This window comes from Temnothorax curvispinosus, unplaced genomic scaffold (genome assembly GCF_003070985.1).
Source record: "Temnothorax curvispinosus isolate PA1 unplaced genomic scaffold, ASM307098v1 QBEX01014262.1, whole genome shotgun sequence".
NCBI lineage: Eukaryota > Metazoa > Arthropoda > Insecta > Hymenoptera > Formicidae > Temnothorax > Temnothorax curvispinosus.
The window spans coordinates 32,560-51,618 of record NW_020224042.1 but is presented as its reverse complement, the minus strand read 5'-3'; the positions used below and the strand labels follow the sequence as shown (position 1 = coordinate 51,618).

The 19,059-nt window shown below is 39.1% G+C and overlaps 4 protein-coding genes across 7 annotated transcripts; 3 read left to right on the top strand and 1 right to left on the bottom strand.

Annotated features, from left to right (window-relative positions):
• Positions 1–21: 21 nt before the first annotated feature.
• Positions 22–6,226, top strand: LOC112464493 (triadin-like). The gene is made up of 2 exons (XM_025031503.1): positions 22–1,896; positions 2,177–6,226. Exons 1-2 carry the CDS (start codon positions 30–32, stop codon positions 2,290–2,292), a joined length of 1,983 nt encoding a protein of 660 aa, XP_024887271.1. The 5' UTR covers positions 22–29; the 3' UTR covers positions 2,293–6,226.
• A 2,010-nt stretch (positions 6,227–8,236) lies between these two features.
• On the top strand, positions 8,237–10,045 carry LOC112464490 (vesicle transport protein SFT2C). The gene is made up of 3 exons (XM_025031499.1): positions 8,237–8,815; positions 9,489–9,640; positions 9,719–10,045. The coding sequence occupies exons 1-3, from the start codon at positions 8,624–8,626 to the stop codon at positions 9,984–9,986; spliced, it is 612 nt and encodes a 203-aa protein (XP_024887267.1). The 5' UTR covers positions 8,237–8,623; the 3' UTR covers positions 9,987–10,045.
• LOC112464486 lies at positions 9,890–12,832 on the bottom strand. Of its 2 annotated transcripts, XM_025031494.1 has the most exons (7): positions 12,351–12,695; positions 12,131–12,181; positions 11,932–12,060; positions 11,649–11,865; positions 10,941–11,569; positions 10,567–10,867; positions 9,890–9,978 (listed from the first exon to the last, which is right to left on the bottom strand). In XM_025031494.1, exons 1-5 carry the CDS (start codon positions 12,458–12,460, stop codon positions 10,943–10,945), a joined length of 1,134 nt encoding a protein of 377 aa, XP_024887262.1. In that variant the 5' UTR covers positions 12,461–12,695; the 3' UTR covers positions 9,890–9,978; positions 10,567–10,867; positions 10,941–10,942. The 2 variants fall into 2 exon arrangements, with proteins under 2 accessions (XP_024887262.1, XP_024887261.1); XM_025031493.1 differs by having other exon boundaries at positions 10,567–11,569; positions 12,351–12,832.
• Positions 12,833–15,786: 2,954 nt separating this feature from the next.
• LOC112464489 lies at positions 15,787–18,951 on the top strand. Of its 3 annotated transcripts, none has more exons than XM_025031498.1 (3): positions 15,787–16,531; positions 17,139–17,483; positions 18,562–18,947. In XM_025031498.1, the coding sequence occupies exons 2-3, from the start codon at positions 17,149–17,151 to the stop codon at positions 18,908–18,910; spliced, it is 684 nt and encodes a 227-aa protein (XP_024887266.1). In that variant the 5' UTR covers positions 15,787–16,531; positions 17,139–17,148; the 3' UTR covers positions 18,911–18,947. The 3 variants fall into 3 exon arrangements, with proteins under 3 accessions (XP_024887266.1, XP_024887265.1, XP_024887264.1); XM_025031497.1 differs by lacking the exon at positions 15,787–16,531 and adding an exon at positions 16,619–16,807 and having other exon boundaries at positions 18,562–18,951; XM_025031496.1 differs by lacking the exon at positions 15,787–16,531 and having other exon boundaries at positions 16,826–17,483; positions 18,562–18,949.
• The last annotated feature ends 108 nt before the right edge of the window (positions 18,952–19,059 follow it).

Genomic DNA, 19,059 nt, shown 5'->3' with positions numbered 1-19,059 from the left:
GCCGACGGCGCCGCGAGGAGATCCCATGGATGATCGAGGACTTGGACGCCATCGAACCGGCACCACTGGAGTCGCAAAGAACGCCGACAAGGGTCTGCAGCTGCGAGGAAGTCGAAACTAGAGGACGCGCCAGTTTCCTGAGGGTACGCAGCACCGAGGTGACATGGAGCACCAGCAGCTTCATGTCGCCCCATGAGGCGATCTGGGATCTGAGAAGGCGTACCAGCGAGGGTACAGAGTTCCGCTGGGAGCTCCATACCTCGAGCACTGACTTGGATCTCGCCAGGAAAACAAAGTGCAGCTGCCACAGTTTGACTCCGCAAGGGAAGAAGTCGGAGGGCGTGCATCGCGGCGATCTCAGAAAGCATCACAGTGCAGAGACGGACAAGTGGTCGGTCAAACCGGAGAATCTGCTGACACCGATGCACGACCTAAGGAAGCATAGCAGCGACGACACCAGATTCGCGAGGGAGGCCAGGTGGTTACAGGTGCCGGATGTAATGCGGAATCCGAAGCCCAGGTGCACCTGTCCCAAGGTGAAGACCCCGGCGCCCGCGTCACCGGTGGAAGTGAAGCCGCAGGAGAAGATACCGGAGAAGCCGATACAGAAGGATGAAAAGAAACTGTACTACTCGAAGTCGTTGACGCCCGACGATTCGGCCGTGACATGGGAGAAACCGGAGGTGAAGAGGCAAGTCAGCGAGGATCCGAGAGCCGCCAGAGGGAAAAGAGAGCGACCCAAGTTAGAGCGCTCGGCGCAAGTGAGAAGCGAAAGTTCAAGGAGATGGGGCTTCTCCGCTAAGGAGAAAGACAAAGACAAAGACAAAGACAAAGACAAAGAGAAGGAGAAGGTCATCAGTCCGGCGGAGAGCAAGAAACGAGAGAAGATACGAGCAAGGTGGGCCATGAAACCGCACGTCTCTTTGCCCGCCGAGAAAAAGGCGCCGAAGTGGTACAGGAGTCAGGACGAGACGAAGAGCAAGAGTCTGCGCGAGCGACCCAAGTACAGCATACGCAGGAGCATGTCGCCGGAGCCGGATCCACGGCAGATGAGCAAACTGGAGAACAGAATCGTACGGCGTCTGATCTCGCCAGAGATCTCCATCACCAGCACCAAGTGGGCACCGTACGAGGACTCGTCGCCGTTACCGACGATCGGGATAAAGAAGCGCGAGCAGAAGCACATCAGCGATATCAAGTGGACGCCGTACGACGAGTCCCCAAGCGACATCCCAGTAGAGGTAATCGATGACAAGAAATGGTCACCCTTCCACAATGTCACGCCTCCGGACTGTCCGCCGGAGGCGGCGACGCCCAGCAAGAGCGACGACGAAAAGTTCCGGTGGAAGATCCTCAATCAAGTCGCGCCGTTCCCGCTCTATCAGGGCGGCTGGAAGGACGAGTCGCCGGAGAAAACGCCGCCGAAGAAGGTGACCACGCCGGAGGATCTATCGTCTCCGGTCTGGTCGCCGAGGGTGCCTGGGGATACTCCCGCTAAGCGGAAGAGTATCATAAGACCGGAATACTCGCCGGAGTACTCGCCGCCGACGCGCAGGTCCAGCAAGCCCAAGCTCATCCGGAAGGGTGCGTTCAGGGCGAAAACGTCGGCCCCTACCAATCCTCTGGAGGACAGACTGCCCCAGGCCGGGCCTCTTCCGCCGACGGTAATAATACGCGCTGCTAGCGAGGAGACTAAGCGACTGAGGCCCCAGCTGACCAGATCCATAGCCCTGCTGGAGGTGCCGAAGCAAATAGATGCAACGAAGAGATCGTTGAGCGAGGAGGGACCGCGCATGCGTCCTCGCGAGCGTCCCAAACCGCCCGGAAGAACTCGCAGCGAGGAAGTGTCCAAGTACGACGATCCTTGGTTGGTGAGGGCCGAGTCTCCTGAGCTGCGTGAGTACGTTACGACAGTATAACGATTGCTTCCATAAGCCGTCGATTAAGTCGGCAGTGAACCACGGCACTTCCTTAATTTATAATCGACGCGCTTATCACAAGCAGCTCGGCAAAATGCAACAAAATACATAAATGAAGATCCTGTACAGTTTAAAGGAATTATTATTTTCTAATATCTATTCCTACAATTTTATAAAGAATTACTGAATAAAAAAAAACGAAGTCTCAAATGACGAAGCTAAAATGACGATGCACCGTTAAATTGGGGTTCAAACAGCTATTCGGAGAGAGAGGCGTCCCGCGACCAGACAGCAACAACAGCAGCAGCAGCAGCAGCAGCAGCAGCAGCACCAGCACCACGGTTTCCTCGCAAGGGCCTTACGAAGAATATAATCTTCGAAACCACCTAAAAGACGCAACGGCGGGGCACAACTAGTCGAGATGAAGATTAACGAGGTCGAACGAGACGAGGAAGGAAGATTCTAACACGATCGCGCCCGCACGGGCGCCGAAAACTTCGTTGGCCTACACGAAGACTACAATGAAAAATACCAAAAAAAAAAAAAGAAGAAAAAAAAACGAAATAACTTCCAACTCATTTTCGGCATTCGACGGTTTCATTTCCATAGGAGACGCGCGAGTCGGAAGTTCTCAGAAACGGGCGGAAGTCGAGGCGAGGGGTCAAGGACTGACTATTATTTAATTAAATAGCGTAATATATACATGTGCGTTTCGTCGCGCTCGCGGGGAAGCGGATGTACTCCTCCTCGGAGAGCGCGACGTCTGAATGTTCTCAGCTCAAGACGAAAAAATGTAGGGTCGCGTGCGCGACCGGGCGGACATCCGGGTAGATCCGGGAACTCTGTGGGGCGAGCGTGACGGAACAGCCGGGTGCCGCTCGGCGAACGCGGACGAGACGGTTCACGGTGTAGGGCGTTGATTGATAGTTCTATAACGTAATTAATAACGTAATGCTAAAAACGATTAAAGTACCGACTTAGGGAATAATAATGACATGAATCTCTGTAGTATAAGCGTGACTCGTTGATTCGCGGAGAGAGAATGCTCCTCCGCTGCGGAGGATGTAAGATCGTGGATACACACAGGGTGCGTCCGACGTGGGTCGAGCGATCTGCCTCGATCGCTCGGACGCGCGCGAATAAATAATGCTAAGCATAATTTGTATATGTGTACACGTACCCCCTCGGTACGCATGCACGTAATTATATAATATTTGTAACGTTCACGTTCGAGTGACAAGTATGTAAGAGGAGATGGGAGATAGGGAGGAAAATGGAAGAGAAGGAGGAAAAGAGGAAAAAAATCGCGGAGATGCGATTCGAGCGCATCGTGATCAAAGGATTGGCCTCGTTCCAGGGGCAACGCGGATCCCCAAGAGTCCGCTCGATCGAGAGCTGTCGGGGCTCGACGAGATACGACTCTTTGTTACTCGTTCATATATGTTTTTTTTTTCCCTTTCATTTTATACGTTATATCGGCGTGCGCGAAATCGTTGGATCGCAGCAGCGCCGCGCGATATCGACGCGCTTGGATCCAGATTCGCGACGATCGATTTCATTCGTTGTTCGGGCGACGATCTGGCGGTCGTAACATGGAAAAAAAAAAAGAAAAAGGAACGCCGCCGGATACGTAGCCCCCGTGTGTGCCGGTGCGTGCAATATTAATTAAGGGATCGAAACGTCGGTGGACAACCGCGTGAGTACGGGGTACTAAGGGGTAAGAAAAAGAAAGAGAGAAACCAAGGAGGAGAAAACCGACAGGGTGTGTCCGTGGGGGGAGGGCGATCGGCTGCGCGTATTTAATCGTTTCTCCCTTCATCCCCCTCGGTGCGACGTGTGTAGTTCGTTTTCGATTGAACACGCCGTGTCTCGTTGCCGCTTGCGTTGCCACTCGCGCGCTACTCGCTTCAATTTTCGTGCTCGCGCGCGAAGGACTTTCGTCGCATCCCGCCTTCGACATCCCCTCAGCCCCCCTTGCGTCCATGATCTTTTTCTATATCGTGCGTGTGTCTCGTGAACGATATGGCTCAGTGTTCTGCGCGGCCGATATTACTGTATATAGCATAACGCATAGGAAATTTCTCACTTAGGTAACGGTCGTGTCTGTGAGCAGGTACCGTTAACGGGGAGAGATGCCGCCCCCGCGCACATTAGGGACGCGTTAGTCGCGGCCGAGTGCGCTCGAGCGACGACGCTGATTAGACTCAAGCCCCCCTTTCTTTTCCCTCGTTAGCGAACACGTCCGATCTCGTGTCGCGCGAACGACCGTCGTTTAGCGCGTAATTATTTTTGTTTCTTTCCTTTTTAGGATAGCTCCGCGTATAATTAGCGCCGCGTGAACCCTCACCCGGTAATTTTCGCGCGAGCGAGACTCACACGCGCGCGCAGTAACTCTCATCTAAGTACCTTGCCGCTCTTTCTCTCTCGATGCACCCTCTCGACACACGCTCCCCTTTCGTTCCCTTCTAAGTCTCATCGATCGTCCGTAAACCGTTCCCGGAACGCGATCGATGAGCGATTAGTGATATTACGACTAGCGATACGATAGAAGTTAATTCGAGTACTCGTAGCGAAGGTGTCCGCCGCGAGGAGGGGGCCCGTTTACGTTCGTTTACTCTTATACTCCGTTCGCATCTCGCCTTCTGAGCGTCACGAAATCGAGCACAACCGTCAGCGAGATCGACGCGTTCCGTGCGTTTCTCTTAAAGGCGAAACCTTGTAAAGATTTCAAAAAGAAAAGAGAAAGGAACAATCGTACATGCCGCGGCGAAAGAATATTTAAGAAGAAAACAGCGAGGGTCGCGCTGTAACAGTCATGTCCATTTCTATCAATGTAGATTAACTTTAATCTCGGTTTAACTTCCCAGTGAACACAACGTCCCAAATCGGGACATAAGACGTCTTAAAGACGTCTTAGGACGTGAACAGACGTGACATTTTGTAACGTTAGAGAAGCGCTACAGACCCGTATAGATATAGGTAGTGTACAGGCTTTTCTGAGCGCTACAAAGTATCCCGCCTCGGGCCCTTAAAGACGTCATATGTCTCTATTTGGAACATACGTGTTGTCTGCGTTATCTATTTCTAATTTTTACAACTAGGGAAGAATAAAAAGTAAGTTAAACCAAGATTAAAGTTAATCTGCATTGGTAAAAATGAATATTAGTCGCATTAACTTTATCGACAAAGCTACGATAGCGTAAATAAAAAATGAAAATTTTTTCGGATCGTAACGATAATAATTTCGAGGTGACAGCCATATATTTCGCGACAAATTTGATGCAGCTGCGACTATCATCTTGAAACAAGAAACGCACGGGATCGCGTCAGGCGAGGAAGAGGAAACGCGATGCATTCGAGCGAACGCGCAAGTCGTTCCGCGGTTCCGCCGCGAATCCTCGCGAGGATCTCTGATCCGCGACGGACGCGCGCGCTTTCATTTCCGGTTCGCGCTTCCGTCGACGACGATTCGCGGAAAAATCGGGGAGCCCGAGCGAACCGCGCGACCGATCCGCGTGATCTACCGAAGCCGACTCGTCGCGTTCATGGTCGTCGCACCCCCGAATTCGCACCTCGCGGGGCGCGAAGGACCAAGGTGTAACGGGTAACGCTGCCAGGCGGTGCCAGAGTACCTATTCTTGAAATCGTTCGTTATGAAACGAATTCGTTTATGAACGAAAAGGTGGGGATTTCTCAGTTGAGCGCCAATGGAAACCCAGTTGACGCACCTTTTTGTTCATAAACGAATTCGTTTCATAACGAACAATTTCAAGAATAGGTAGAATAGGCCCCCAGGGGGGCCAGGACGTGTCCGTCGTGTCGCGCGGTCGCGCCGCATGGTCGCCGCTTGTATTTTACACGTACGTACGTACACGCATTATACGCTACATAGAGATTCGTTTCTTCACGAATTACACACGTATACATATATAAAGAAATATATATAAAAAAATATAAATATATATATAAATATATATATATATTATATATATATATAATTTTCTCCCCTCTCGTAGTGCGTACACATAGAAGTTTATTACGGCGTCATTGCGTACTGTACGATATTATACATAGCGTAAAAAATAAAAGACTACATCGCGTACTCACTATCAACCGAAGGCCGAAGAGACGCTCATGCCGCCATTCGCGCGCACGGTCGTCGGCGGATGGGCCGTGTATACGTATATCTACACAAACACATGTATGTGTATATATGTAAACACGGACACGCGTTCGTTCGAATAATGAAGTAGGATGATTAGGGCACGTGTGTGCGCTGAGAGGACGCTATTACAGTAAAAAAAAAACTTGTATCCGTGCTGCCATTAGCGTTAAAACAGGAGGCGGAGGTGCAGTAAGGTGTGAGGACAAGCCAAAGTATATAGTTAAAGAAAATACACACGAATTTATGTCCACGAGGAGACGTACACACTTATACGTATGGAGAGTGAGAGTGTGAGAGAGAGAGAGAAAGAGAGAGAGAAGAATGAGAGAAAATGAGAGAGAGAAAGAGGAAATGAGAAAGAGAGAGAAAGAGAGAGAGAGAGAGAGAGAGAGAGAGAGAGAGAGAGAGAGAGAAAATGATATATGTATACAAGCGCACGCATACTCGCATAAATACGCTTAGTTGCGTAAATCCGTGTATAAAGAAAATGCGGCGAACGAGAGAAAGAGTTTCGCAAACACCTCTTCTTTTACTTTCTACTTCGACAGTGAGCGGCGAAGGAGAATAATAAAAGATTAGATTTGGCAAATCGTTTCTTTCGCCTCGAAAGCTGCTCTTAAAAGAGAATTTTTAAGCCCTTCGAAGCTCGGTATGACGAAATTATCGATGAGAGAAATCGGCACGGGATGAGAGCTCGTTATCTGTCGAAGCGCGACACGCGTAAAAATTAACGGACGAACGGTTCTTCACGCTCTTCTTCACGCTCGTTTGTATTTCCCTTGAGTTAAAATATGCGGAGTTTCGCGATTAAGTATATGCGATATCAATCGACGACAATTGATAGACATCTCAATCCCTCCCCCCCCTCCCCGCGGGGGTGCATGTGAATTCGTTTCGTGGCGCAGTGCGAGAATAAGTTTAGGGATCTTCATGTTGAATAATTAGCAGTCTCATCCTATGTATCGTATAATCGAGAGATTCAAGCGGCCGTGAGCAGTACGTATTTAGCGGTAAAAAGACACAAGAAAACTATATAAGACGGATATAAGCGGAACCCTGAGTTTATTAACGGTATTCGTAGCGTGTACTTGTAATTTCGGATTTGTGATTCGATTTGTTGTCTGAGTTCCCTGAGCTACGTTGTTACGTTTTTTTCTTTGCGCCTATTAGTATACGTCATTCCTTCTTCTCCCACGAACGACATTATTTATTACGATATTTATTACGATTATTGTAAGTATTATGCTCTCTAATGCGATATTACATTGTGATAACGTGAGACCTGTTTCTAGTCCGGCTCTTCTAATCTCGTTAATTATTCTGTCGGTACTCAGTCCAATCCTCGCCCAGCCTCCCTGTCTCCCCTCTCCCCACCCCCATTCCCTGCCCTTGTCCCCGACCGTAATGATTTGTCAAACGATACGACGCGTTGCGAGATGCGTAGATCTCGCGTATAGAAAGGTGCATCCTCTGTGCAACAAATACAGTATACAATCCGTAAAATATGAGGTCAATGTTGATTTGTTTAAATAAATGTAAGTTTGAAAACCCATCGTGGTATTTTTTATTCACGCGACGCACGGAGCGGTCATTTACGTCTCGAATAATTCACGCGTATAATTCTACTTTTTAAGTAATTATATACATATTATATATCTGCAATTTTCTAACTTGAATATAATACGTTATTATACATATATATTAATTTATATATATAATTAAATATATATACATATATATATATTATATTAAAAGAAACGTAACATCTAATAAATTCATGATCTTTCTATTAATTGTGTGAACAATATAGAAGTACTATATAATTATTTAAACTTGATAATATTTTTTATTTAAAGTACTCATCATCTAATTGCTTCGCAGTAGTCTGCCATTATTAGTATATAAAACATATATTCTTTTGTACTCAAAAGTCAAAATAATACAAAGCAAATTTCTCTTTATGATCGGCTCGGAATACAAACGCGAACTTATGACTAAAAATCAGGAGTATTTTAGATTGTATGGAGGACACACAGAATATACAGTGGAATAGGTAACAAATGCGGCTTATGTCCATTTCTATCAATGCGGATTAACTTCAATCTCAGTTAACTTACTTCTTATCTTCTTCTGATTCTTAAAACTGGGAAAGGGATAAAAAGCAAGTTAAACCGGGATTTAAGTTATTAATCTACATTGATAGAAATGGACATTATCCGACTATCTTTATCTACTTACAATGTTCCAATTGATTTTGGCTGCGTTCCTTTTGACGCTTTCACAGCGTGAGAGCATCCCTCCATCTCTGTTTAATATTCGATGTGCAACGAAGACAGAATGACGAAAGCGCTGAAGCGTCAAAAGGAACGTAGCCTTTGTGTCTCGCTCGATCGATAAAGTAATTCGTGGTAGTCGATAAAGTAGCGTGCCGGCTACACGATTACTTACCGATAATCGATAACAGCTGTTTCTTTCTTAGTTGATAACATAAGCTTTACGATCCCATGCGGCCCATGCCGCGAATGTGATATATGTCAAAATGGCCGATATCAATAAGGAGTTGAACGAGTATCTTCTCAGCAGCAAAAATGAAAAGCAATATAAAATCGCCATTCCATCGGTAGCGATATCGAGAACGAGCTTCGGGAGATGGTTCGGAAAAAATACTGACGATGCGGAGGAGGATACAGGATGGGTCCAAAGATCTCAAAGAGAATGTTGTCCTACTATGGTAGTTTCTCATAACCTTAACGAACCGACGGATAAATCAACTGATGTTGATTATCGTGAAAATTCTGACTAGCCCAAGAAACATTTAATATTAGGGGCAGTGCCAACTTACTTATTCAGCGACGTTGCCCTAAATTCCAATTAATTTAATTGACAATTGTCAAGTGATACCTATAGTACTTTGTAAACATGGATAGAGCTCTCTATTAATCTTTTTGATATTCCAAACATGGGAAGAAAGATTAGACTAAGAACAAGGAATTGTATAGTTGAAATTGTTCTACCTTCTAAAGCAGTTCTACGAGTTGAATCAATTGCTGGTTAAGTTAATTGGAATTTTCAAAGTCTAGCTTGCATATGCAATATTGTATCTGATATTTTCCAAGTTTTCTGTTTGAAGCATTTCTGTACGAAATATCTGTGAAATCAAATTCAATCAACTTTTGTTTATATAAATAAATTTGCTAAAAATCACCCATTATCAATTCAAAAATCTAATGATCTTTTATCGGTAAATTTAAAGTCAGTACATTTTTTTATTGGTAGCAATGGATGGATTAAATAATTTAACTTTATGCTCTTGTTATTGCATTAAATAAGATTTATATTAATGATGTTGAATATTGAATTCTCACAAGAAATATATTTACATCCTATTCTTTTTATTCTGATAGACGAGAACGCAGAGACTCATATCCTTCGCTGTATGTTTTCTTCTGGGATTATTATGCTTCTGTCTATCAGCGATTTATATACCAGTTTTATTACTCAAAGCAAGAAAATTTGCTCTGCTTTATTCCTTAGGAAGTCTCTTCTTCGTAACGAGGTACATATACAATGTATTTAAGAAGTAGTATGTATATATGAGAAGAATATTACGTTTCTAATGAAAGATTTCTTCCAGTTTTTGTTTTTTGTGGGGATCAAGTTATATGAAATCATTATTCCTAGCTGAGAAGAAGTACTTTACCTTGTTGTACTTCGCAACGTTAACAGGCACGCTCTATTTTGCTCTGCATTTGCAATCGACTCCTTTGACAGTACTGTGCGCTATTTTGCAGTTGATAGCTACGTTATCCTTTCTAATAAGTCATATACCAGGAGGAACAACTGGTCTCATGTTCTTTACAAGAATGTTTAGATCATCTGTGAAGTCAAGTTTACCTGTGTGATAAGATACTGCGCTTAGGATATGTTTTAATGTTTTATAATAAAATACAACAATATTCCATCTCTTGCAATATTTTCTAAAGCATCACATGAAATTTATATTGAAACAAGGATATTAAATGAATTATTATTCATCTAATGTCTTTATATGTAATTGTTATTGAAATTAATACACAGAAGACTGACTTGAATCCATTTTGATTCATACACTGTATAGAATTTGTTATATGTTAATCCAATATCACATGTAATTGTATAAAAATATAGTAATATTACTGTTTCTTATTGCCAGAAACTTTAATCCAGTTGTATTACTTATATTAGTAAATACAATCCTATTTACTAATATAAGTACTTATTTAATTGACAATGCAAAATATAGGGCTAATCTTTGTATATAATAATCTATATAAAAATATATATATTTATTACTGTACATCATATTTTTGTTCTATTTTTTCTTTTTATAATTAATTTTTTTAAATTAAACGCAAATTTTCTCACGTATTTTGCTACAAGTATGAAAGATATGAATACTATAAGGTATTAGTTATTAGTTATATAATTTCCTAAAATCCTTACCATTAAGCAATCCTTCAAAGATAGGAATTTATTTGTTAGATATTTCAGTGTCGAAGGCAACGTTTGTTAACAATTATTTAACGTAAAATAAGATGAGTGTAATCACACTCGCTAACATTTCTGATTTGGAAAACTGATTGGAATTGTTATTTTTTGGATTTTCAAAAGCAATGTAATTTTTTTTACTTCCAATATCACAATTTATTTTTACCCAATTATCTGAGATTTGTTATATATTTTTTATTCTTGTCCACACATTGGATTATTTTTCCACTCAAAATTCCTTATTATATACAGGATCCTGAAAATCGTATCCAAAATTTGAATTTTATTCACTAGATAGACAATTACTTTACTAGTAAACTGTCAAGTACCTCTATCGCTTTTTCTTAGCTAATTTAGTTGCTTTTGTTCGTTTATCATTTCCTTGTATACGTTTTAGTTTTAACGATAAATAATTAGGTTGGTCATTTCTGCGTCTTTTTAATGTATAATTTTTTGTGTGTTTTATTGAATCTGAATTATTATCGATTGATTTCGATTTATTAAAAGACTGATTCTTTTCTATATTTTCAGATTCTTCTGTATGTTTTTCTTCTTTGCTGATATTTACATATCTTTTACTCTTCACTATAGTTGTACAATTTTTATCATTGACAGGATCAGGATCATTGTCTAAAGCAATAAATTCAGCCGATGGTGTTTGAGAGACTTGAGAACTTTTGCTGACAGTTGGCGGTATGAAAGCCCTCTTGTCTCGCGAAGATCTATATTTATATACATCTGTAAATACTGTAACAGATTTTTCTGGCTTAGAAATCTTTGGGTCTGTATCACAATCCATGCCTGTGGTCTTCGCTTCACACATTGTGTTCTTATCAGATGTCTCGTCGAGTTCAAAACGTTGGAGCAAGCACTCTGGCGCTTCAAAGTCTTCAAAAGCCTCTGCTATCGATTTGTACAATGGATGACAAACATTATCTGGACATTGCTTCACCTCTTGCTGCAGAAATAATAAATTTCTAAGAAATATCTACCTAAGAAATGTATACCTTTAAAGTGATAAAATATTTATACGCTACCTTTAAAGCAAAAGCTGCTGCGGTAAATCCCATTTTTTCTAATGTGACTATTTTCAGAATCGGTAGTAGAAGAACAGGTATTTTCTTGTTCACCGCCATAGTAACAATATGTTTTATTATTAGAGGCGGTTCAACATTAGCGTCTAATAAGACGCAACATACATTGTCCTTCTCTAAGGCTCGAGTAACTACATTGATACCCATAATCATAAATTTCCTGAAATTCAGACAAAATAGCTATAAATTTCGAACTGTTTGCTGCCACAGAATATAGAGTACTTACAATATATCAGGCTTTGGAGATGCCGCTTCTAACATTTCTCTCCTAGCTAACGTACGATCTTCTTTTGACAGATTTTTAAGCACATGTTTAGAAATTCTATTACTAGTCTGTTTGATTGACGGTAATATCCTGTAAGACATTTTCATGGCAATTAAAAACAATATTTTTCAAGTGTATCCATATCTTAAATCACACTTACGTATTTAAGTTCTTCGTCAACTCCGTATACTGATTTACATTGATGACTGGCCTAAGAAAATATTTTGCAAAAATAAGTACAAATTGCAATTATCTTTGTTCAAATGTTGATAATATTTATAAATAAATGTTTGTCTTTTATTAAATGTTTAATAATGCTATTATATTAAATTATTAAAACTAAGTTCTCCAAAAATTGACATTATTATGTGAAAGTATACCAGAAGTTCGAATTAGGCTGTGCCAAGATGTTCCGTAAGCCCTTAACAGGCCCTTTTTTAGCTGACAAGCTGTGCCTCTGCTGCTTCTTTGTTAATACTGGCGTAGTCATGTTAATATAATTATACACTTGTTAATATTCCTAAAAATGCTGAAATATATGTACACAGGTTAAGTAGAGTAAACTGGCTATCCCGGTCTTTTTCGTGCCTCGTGGGAGCTTGGGACCGTCGACGGTCGAAAGCCCCTGTACACTAGCGCCAGTACATCCATTTTCGAAATTAGTACTACGTTCATTTTCCGACACTGCCGATAAAACATCATTTTGGTGCGCGTCCGTGCTATATCTGCAAATTTACACGGTTTCATCTGATAATGCGCAATTTTATTTTATTTAATCTGGTACTAGTATCGACAAAAAGATTTAATATATAAGCAATATTTTTAAAGGGTGTCCTGCTTGTACCGAATGTCATTGCGATTAAATGCATTTTGGATTTTGCATTTTCTTAGTTATAAATTAAATATTAGTTTTTATCTTAAGTTTTAACTAACATCCGTTAGAAACAGGTCAACCTATAGAGGCCCTCCATCGCCCCTGCCGATTCCGATCGGCAGTCCTTTCTTCTATTTAAAAAAATTACATTACAAAATTGATCAATAAAATTGTATATACAATATTTTCTTTTTGACATAAAAGTATGTATGCAACATTCGGTATATGCGTACAATAAAACGAAATTCTCATAAAATAAAACATGTGGCTATTATGTAACATTTTTTTATTATTAAATAACTATAGTTCAAAGTTTTTTTAATTTACTTTATTTTTAATTTACGCGAGCAATCACAACCAAAAAAAGATCGTTAATAAAATGTATTACTTTTATTACTCAATCAAGCAGGATGTCAATTATTTTCATACTATTTTTGCGTAACTCGCAAAGGAAATGGCCAATACGCGAAAAAATAAAGAAAGCTTTGATGTAAGGCAATGATCAAACTGAAAAATACGCCACGAATGAAGCGATAATCTCAAATCAATTCCGATATGAATTAGAAACTCGTTGCAACGCGCGCGCGAGTTCCCTATAATTATTTCTTTACGTGATAATAAATGTCATTGCCGAAACCACTGCTTCCGAAAGCCGTTAAAAAAACCCGAAATTAATTTCGACCCTGGTGACGAAAACTCTTATATTCAACGAGACACCGATCTAGGCGCCGCAGATGGGTCCTATAAAAACCAACGAGAAATAACTCTCTACGATAAAGATCGTTACAAACCACGCATTTATTAGCGTCCACCTGACGCGAGGGACAGCGATAAGGCATCCTTATCGCTGCCCTATCACCGAGGCAGCGATCGCGTCCATGAACGTGAAAATAACACGATATTTGCATTAACTTTACGAAAATGTTTTATTGAGAACAGTATAAAATATGACGTTTTAAATTCTGATTTTTATAATAATTTTATAACGGATGCCATGATAAACTGAAATCCGAAATTTCACAAAACTATTAATTATTTGCCATTTCATATATAGTAACTAAGACGCGAATGTCGACTTTCACGAGTAAAAATTTTATACGTAAATAATCATTGTCTTAGCATCGAACCTTTTCACATTTTTACTCAATTAATTATATTACTTGTACCAATAGTGATATAATACGAAATTTTGAATAAAAGATCTGCCAAATTTATTAACAATTTTTTAGTAAATAAAAACTACTAAAGTTTTAAAGTAAACCGTTAATAAGAATGCGTTAATCATATTAGAAAAAATTAACAACGTTCGTTAATAAAATCTTAAGTTTGACTTAATTTTGCTTTTAATTTCACAATAATACGCGTACATTAATTTAATCATTCAAATTATACAATCAAAAAATAAATAATTATACAGTAGCGCTCAATCTTCCGTGAGCCATTTATACAATAATATAATTAAAAATTAATTATATATGGTAAACTAAACATTTAATAAAAAAATTTTTTTATTTTTCATATTATAGTTGCTCATATTTAAGAATAAACATGGCTACCGAAGGTTGAAATTTTTTTGAAATGGTATAAGCACTCGTATACTTTACACGCAGAGAATTATGTACTAAATTAGAATCTGGGGATCGATCATGTATCTTTTCCTCTAAAACGGAAACGTGAAAAGTGAAAAGTTTATCTCTTTTTATTCAACGCCAATAGAAAAAGATAGTTACATGAAACTTTTCACGTTTCCGCTCTAAGAAAAAAGTTACATGATCGCTACCCAGAACTTGACTACTCTACTCGAGAAGAAAGGGGGATGAGCGAAAGGGAGAATTGCCAACCGTCCTTTTTTGTTGGGCTGTGTTTAGTAATTCAACCTATAGCATTGTGGCTGCACACAATGTAAGGAATAGGGAACAAGGAATAGGGGATAGGGAATAACCGAATAAAGAACATGTTAAGGGCAGGTGACTACGAATCAATTACACAAAAAATGTACGAGAAATACTCGATGGTTTTAATCAGAGAAAAGACCCAACACAACGTCGAATCAGTCGAATGTAAGAGAGTGTAAAAACGTAAGAGATAAAGGGTAACGTGAACGGGCAGGGTACCAAACTGTTAAACTGTAATTTGTGGCGTTGGTGACTTGCTTAGAGAGATTGTGATTGGTCAGCAAAGACAATAATCTCGAACAGAACAGTTTAATATTAACATATGCATTGTTCACATGGCATGCAGAATATAGAATAAAATTTCATTACTGTTTCTTAACGTTTCTTAACTGTTCGTCTATTCTGTGTTAATGAATTACATATGTTAATGCATTACATATATTAATATTGAACTGTTCCCTATTTCTTTTATTGTGCGCAACCCCTTAGAGTCGCAGTATAAGTAATACACAGTAGAGAGACTGAACTTTTTTGGTGGTAATAAATTTTATCGTACCAGGAATATGGCGGCCTGTATGTATGACAAAGAGAAAGATACTTCCCTCTCATTCTCTCTTAAGCGTTCGTACAGCTCAGAAGATGGCGGCGAGTTCGTGACCTATAGGACCCATTACATCAAAGGTGCCGACGCTCAGTGTCACTACTGTATGTACTTATACTAGGGTGCGTTCAGGAATTACGTTTAAGCGTACTTAGGTAACTCTAATGCTATAGTGTAACTATAGCTTAAAGTTACCCAGGTTAAATTTCTGAACGCAGCCCTTTGTTAGAGTTACCTAGGAGGTGTGCCTAGGCGTAATTTGAACGCACCCCTGCCGTACGACAACAATTGAATACCATTGACCAATCAAAAGTCTGCTAAACAGAGAGAGAATGATCGCAAAGCAATCCGTCTTTATCTTCTCGTGACCCGAGCACTAGCATGGAAGTTCACATTCCACTGTTGTATATAGTTCTATGGCTTATTTTACACCGTAAAAACTCTTGATACGGGTATCAAGCTGGTGCGGACTAAGTGTTAGATACGTTTCTGTTTACATCGACCGTGTTAAATCATATTAGTGATTTTTTCAAGACGTTTTTCAATTTCGATTACGTATACAATGGTTTCAACTTGTATGTATCAAGCCAATCAGACAGCACATTAAGAATGCATTTAATACGCGATATCAACTTAGTCTGATACAGGCTGTTCTCGAGTATCGTACCAATCTGATACTCCGTCGTTTACATCGATCGTACCAATGGATTTAGTCCTAATATAATATATACTTAGTATGCGTATCAAATGCTTGGTGTAAACAAGATTTACACGCTGAAACTTAAGACAGTAATCATATGTGTATGCTGGATATTCACTTGTCTACCTATGCATATTGATTTTTTAATTCGTATTATTCGATTTCATGTACAATTAAAATTTTGAAGCAAAAAAATCACTAACAAGAATTCATGGCAAACTCAAAAGTCTGATAATTGCGATCATATCCAAAATCAAACTACACACGGGTCCAGGAGTTTTAATTTTAACACACATCTAGTGCGACATTTTATTTCAAAGTATTTAACCTTTTTGCTATGGTGGCGTTGGCCGAATAGCGATTATGAGGTATACAGCAGCATAAGCCGCCAGCGTTCGTCTTGGAGCGAAAAAGTGCTATGACTCCACCGTTTTAACTCGTTGCATTAAAGATATATAATTTTTCAAGCATAAAAGTAAAACGGGATTTACGTAAGTACAAAATTATATTTTAAAATTATATTTTATTATTATTTTAAACTTCGTATTTAATACGCTACACACAAGCAAAGTTAGGCAATACACGGCTATGCCGGCGCTAGTATCTACGAATGTCACATGGATGCCGGCTACAGCAACATTAGAAGCGAAAAGGTTAATGCTTGTGGGAAATAAAAATGACTTTTACTAAAAAACGCCGAGCAGATAGGTTGGCTAGAAACAACATTTATACAAAATGCGAATGCGTATTGTGAAGTACTCAATAATGTACGTTGTTCCATAGAATAGATTTTTAAATTAAAGTGATAAATAATTAAATATAAACAACTTTGGTAGGTTTCATAAAAACTTACATTGCAAATATAATGACTAACACAAAATTCAGCATACATATTTTAATCTTTTTTGAAAAATATAAGTTTTATACATATGTACGTTCTAGTAATTGGACTTTAAACTATATATCCACATATATAAACATACATCCTAATAAATAAACCATGCCTCTTTTTATCCATTGTGGCAAATTTTACAAACGGTTATTGTTGTGGCGATCACTGTATCACATTCAGTATCAGACGATTAATCTGTATTACAGGACGGATATAATGGCACCAACAAGAGAACGTAGCAAGTTGTGGAATTATTTCGAGAAGTTGAATTATTCGCTAGTAAAGTGCACGACCTGTCAAAAAGAAATTAAGACACCTAATCCAACAAGACGCACAAAAATAATGAGAGCACACATATTAAATGTACATGGAATATCCCTTGATGATGAGACTGTCACACTACCTGATGACTTAAAACAATATTACTCGGAGTTACCGGCATATAAGGCAAAATGTAATAATTGTGGCAAAGCAGTGTCTTTCTTAACAAATATTGAAAATTTACGAGTACATTTAAGGAGACATTCCATAAAAATCCAGAGTCGAGATGAGTAAGTACACAATCAAAAAATTATTAAAATACTAAAAATTATGAAATAAATGTAATGATAAAACAATCAGTATAACTAAAAAATATTGAGCGAATAAAAGCTTTTATCGGGCCATTCATATAATATTTACTTGCAATTTTGATTATAAATGTGCATGTACACTTAATGCGTTTATTACTTAAAAAAAAAATATATGTTTGAAGATTTGTACGAAACCCGATAATTATGCAAATTTTAACTATATATCCGTATAAACATACATCCCAATAAGTAAACCATGCCTCTTTATGATCTTTGTGAAAAATTCTACAAACGCTTGTTGATGCAATCACTGTACCACTTTTACTATCAGACAATAATAGAAACTATAATAAACTAATAGAGACTAATTATAAAAACCGTATGCGAACATTCAGACAACACTTATTAAAAGTACATGGAATATTTCTCGATAATGACACTCTCTCACTACCTGACGACTTAAGGACGTTCTCCGGTCCTTATACTAGAGAAAATCGATTTTCTTAGGAATTTCTTGAAACTGTGAATATACGTTAATTTAGGTGTGCTTTATGCGTGGTATAAATTTCAATACCTCTTCCGGGATAAAAAATAAAGATACTAAGCCTCAAAGTTTCAAAAAAAAAATTTAAAATTTAATTTTTTTTAGTTTTGGCATTTTTTCCTTATAGAACTCGACAAGAGGAGCAACTTTGATCCTTTTGGCCAACCTCGTATCTTTTACCGTTTGGCCTGGAAATCCTTTTCATTAGTAAAAGTTGAAACTTTGAGGCTCGGTATCTTTATTTTTTATCCCGGAAGAGGTACTGAAATTTATACCACGCATAAAGCACACCTAAATTAACGTATATTCACAGTTTCAAGAAAATCTTAAGAAAATCGATTTTCTGTATGTGATCTGGTAGTAATTAGGAAAATTTAAAATATATATCTTTATAAACATTTACTCTAATAAAAAAAAAACATACCCCTCTTCTTGACCTTTGTGAAAAATTCTATAAGCGCTTTTTAAGGCGCTCACTGTAACACAATTTAGTATCAGAAATCTGTATTACAGGACAGTTATAATGACACCGAGAAGAAAACGCAGCAAGATTTGGAATTATTTCGAGAAATTGAAACCTACGCTGATAAAGTGCACGACCTGTAAAAAAGAAATTAAGGTATCTCACCCAAAATACCGCACAACAATAATGAGAGTACACTTATTAAAAAAACATGGAATATCTCTCGATGATGACACTCACACACTACCTGACAACTTAAAACAATATTACTCGGAGTTACCGGGATATAAGGCAAAATGTAATAACTGTAGTAAAATAATGTCTTTCTTGACGAACAAGGGATATTTACGAAAACATTTAAAAAAACATTCCACAAATATTTTGAGTCAAGATGAGTAAGTACACATTCAAAAAATTATTAAAATACTAAAGACTATAAAATAAATATAATGATAAAACAATCAATAGCTGAAAAAATTGAACGAATAAAAGTTTTTATCAGGGCATGCTTGTAATATTTATTAGCAATTTTGATCATAAATGTGCAT

What these genes read in the sequence shown, in the direction of transcription:
- LOC112464493 (XM_025031503.1), top strand. Translation starts at nt 30, where the DNA reads ATGATCGAGGACTTGGACGCCATCGAACCGGCACCACTGGAGTCGCAA. An exon ending in GGCCGAGTCTCCTGAGCTGC is followed by an intron (nt 1,897 to 2,176) that starts GTGAGTACGTTA and finishes GGGTTCAAACAG; the next exon opens with CTATTCGGAGAGAGAGGCGT.
- LOC112464489 (XM_025031496.1), top strand. Translation starts at nt 17,041, where the DNA reads ATGCCTCTTTTTATCCATTGTGGCAAATTTTACAAACGGTTATTGTTG. An exon ending in AAAATCCAGAGTCGAGATGA is followed by an intron (nt 17,484 to 18,561) that starts GTAAGTACACAA and finishes TCTGTATTACAG; the next exon opens with GACAGTTATAATGACACCGA.
- LOC112464490 (XM_025031499.1), top strand. Translation starts at nt 8,624, where the DNA reads ATGGCCGATATCAATAAGGAGTTGAACGAGTATCTTCTCAGCAGCAAA. An exon ending in GAGAATGTTGTCCTACTATG is followed by an intron (nt 8,816 to 9,488) that starts GTAGTTTCTCAT and finishes TTATTCTGATAG; the next exon opens with ACGAGAACGCAGAGACTCAT. An exon ending in AGTCTCTTCTTCGTAACGAG is followed by an intron (nt 9,641 to 9,718) that starts GTACATATACAA and finishes GATTTCTTCCAG; the next exon opens with TTTTTGTTTTTTGTGGGGAT.
- LOC112464486 (XM_025031493.1), bottom strand. Translation starts at nt 12,460, where the DNA reads ATGACTACGCCAGTATTAACAAAGAAGCAGCAGAGGCACAGCTTGTCA. An exon ending in TTGACGAAGAACTTAAATAC is followed by an intron (nt 12,061 to 12,130) that starts GTAAGTGTGATT and finishes AATGTCTTACAG; the next exon opens with GATATTACCGTCAATCAAAC. An exon ending in TCTCCAAAGCCTGATATATT is followed by an intron (nt 11,866 to 11,931) that starts GTAAGTACTCTA and finishes TCTGAATTTCAG; the next exon opens with GAAATTTATGATTATGGGTA.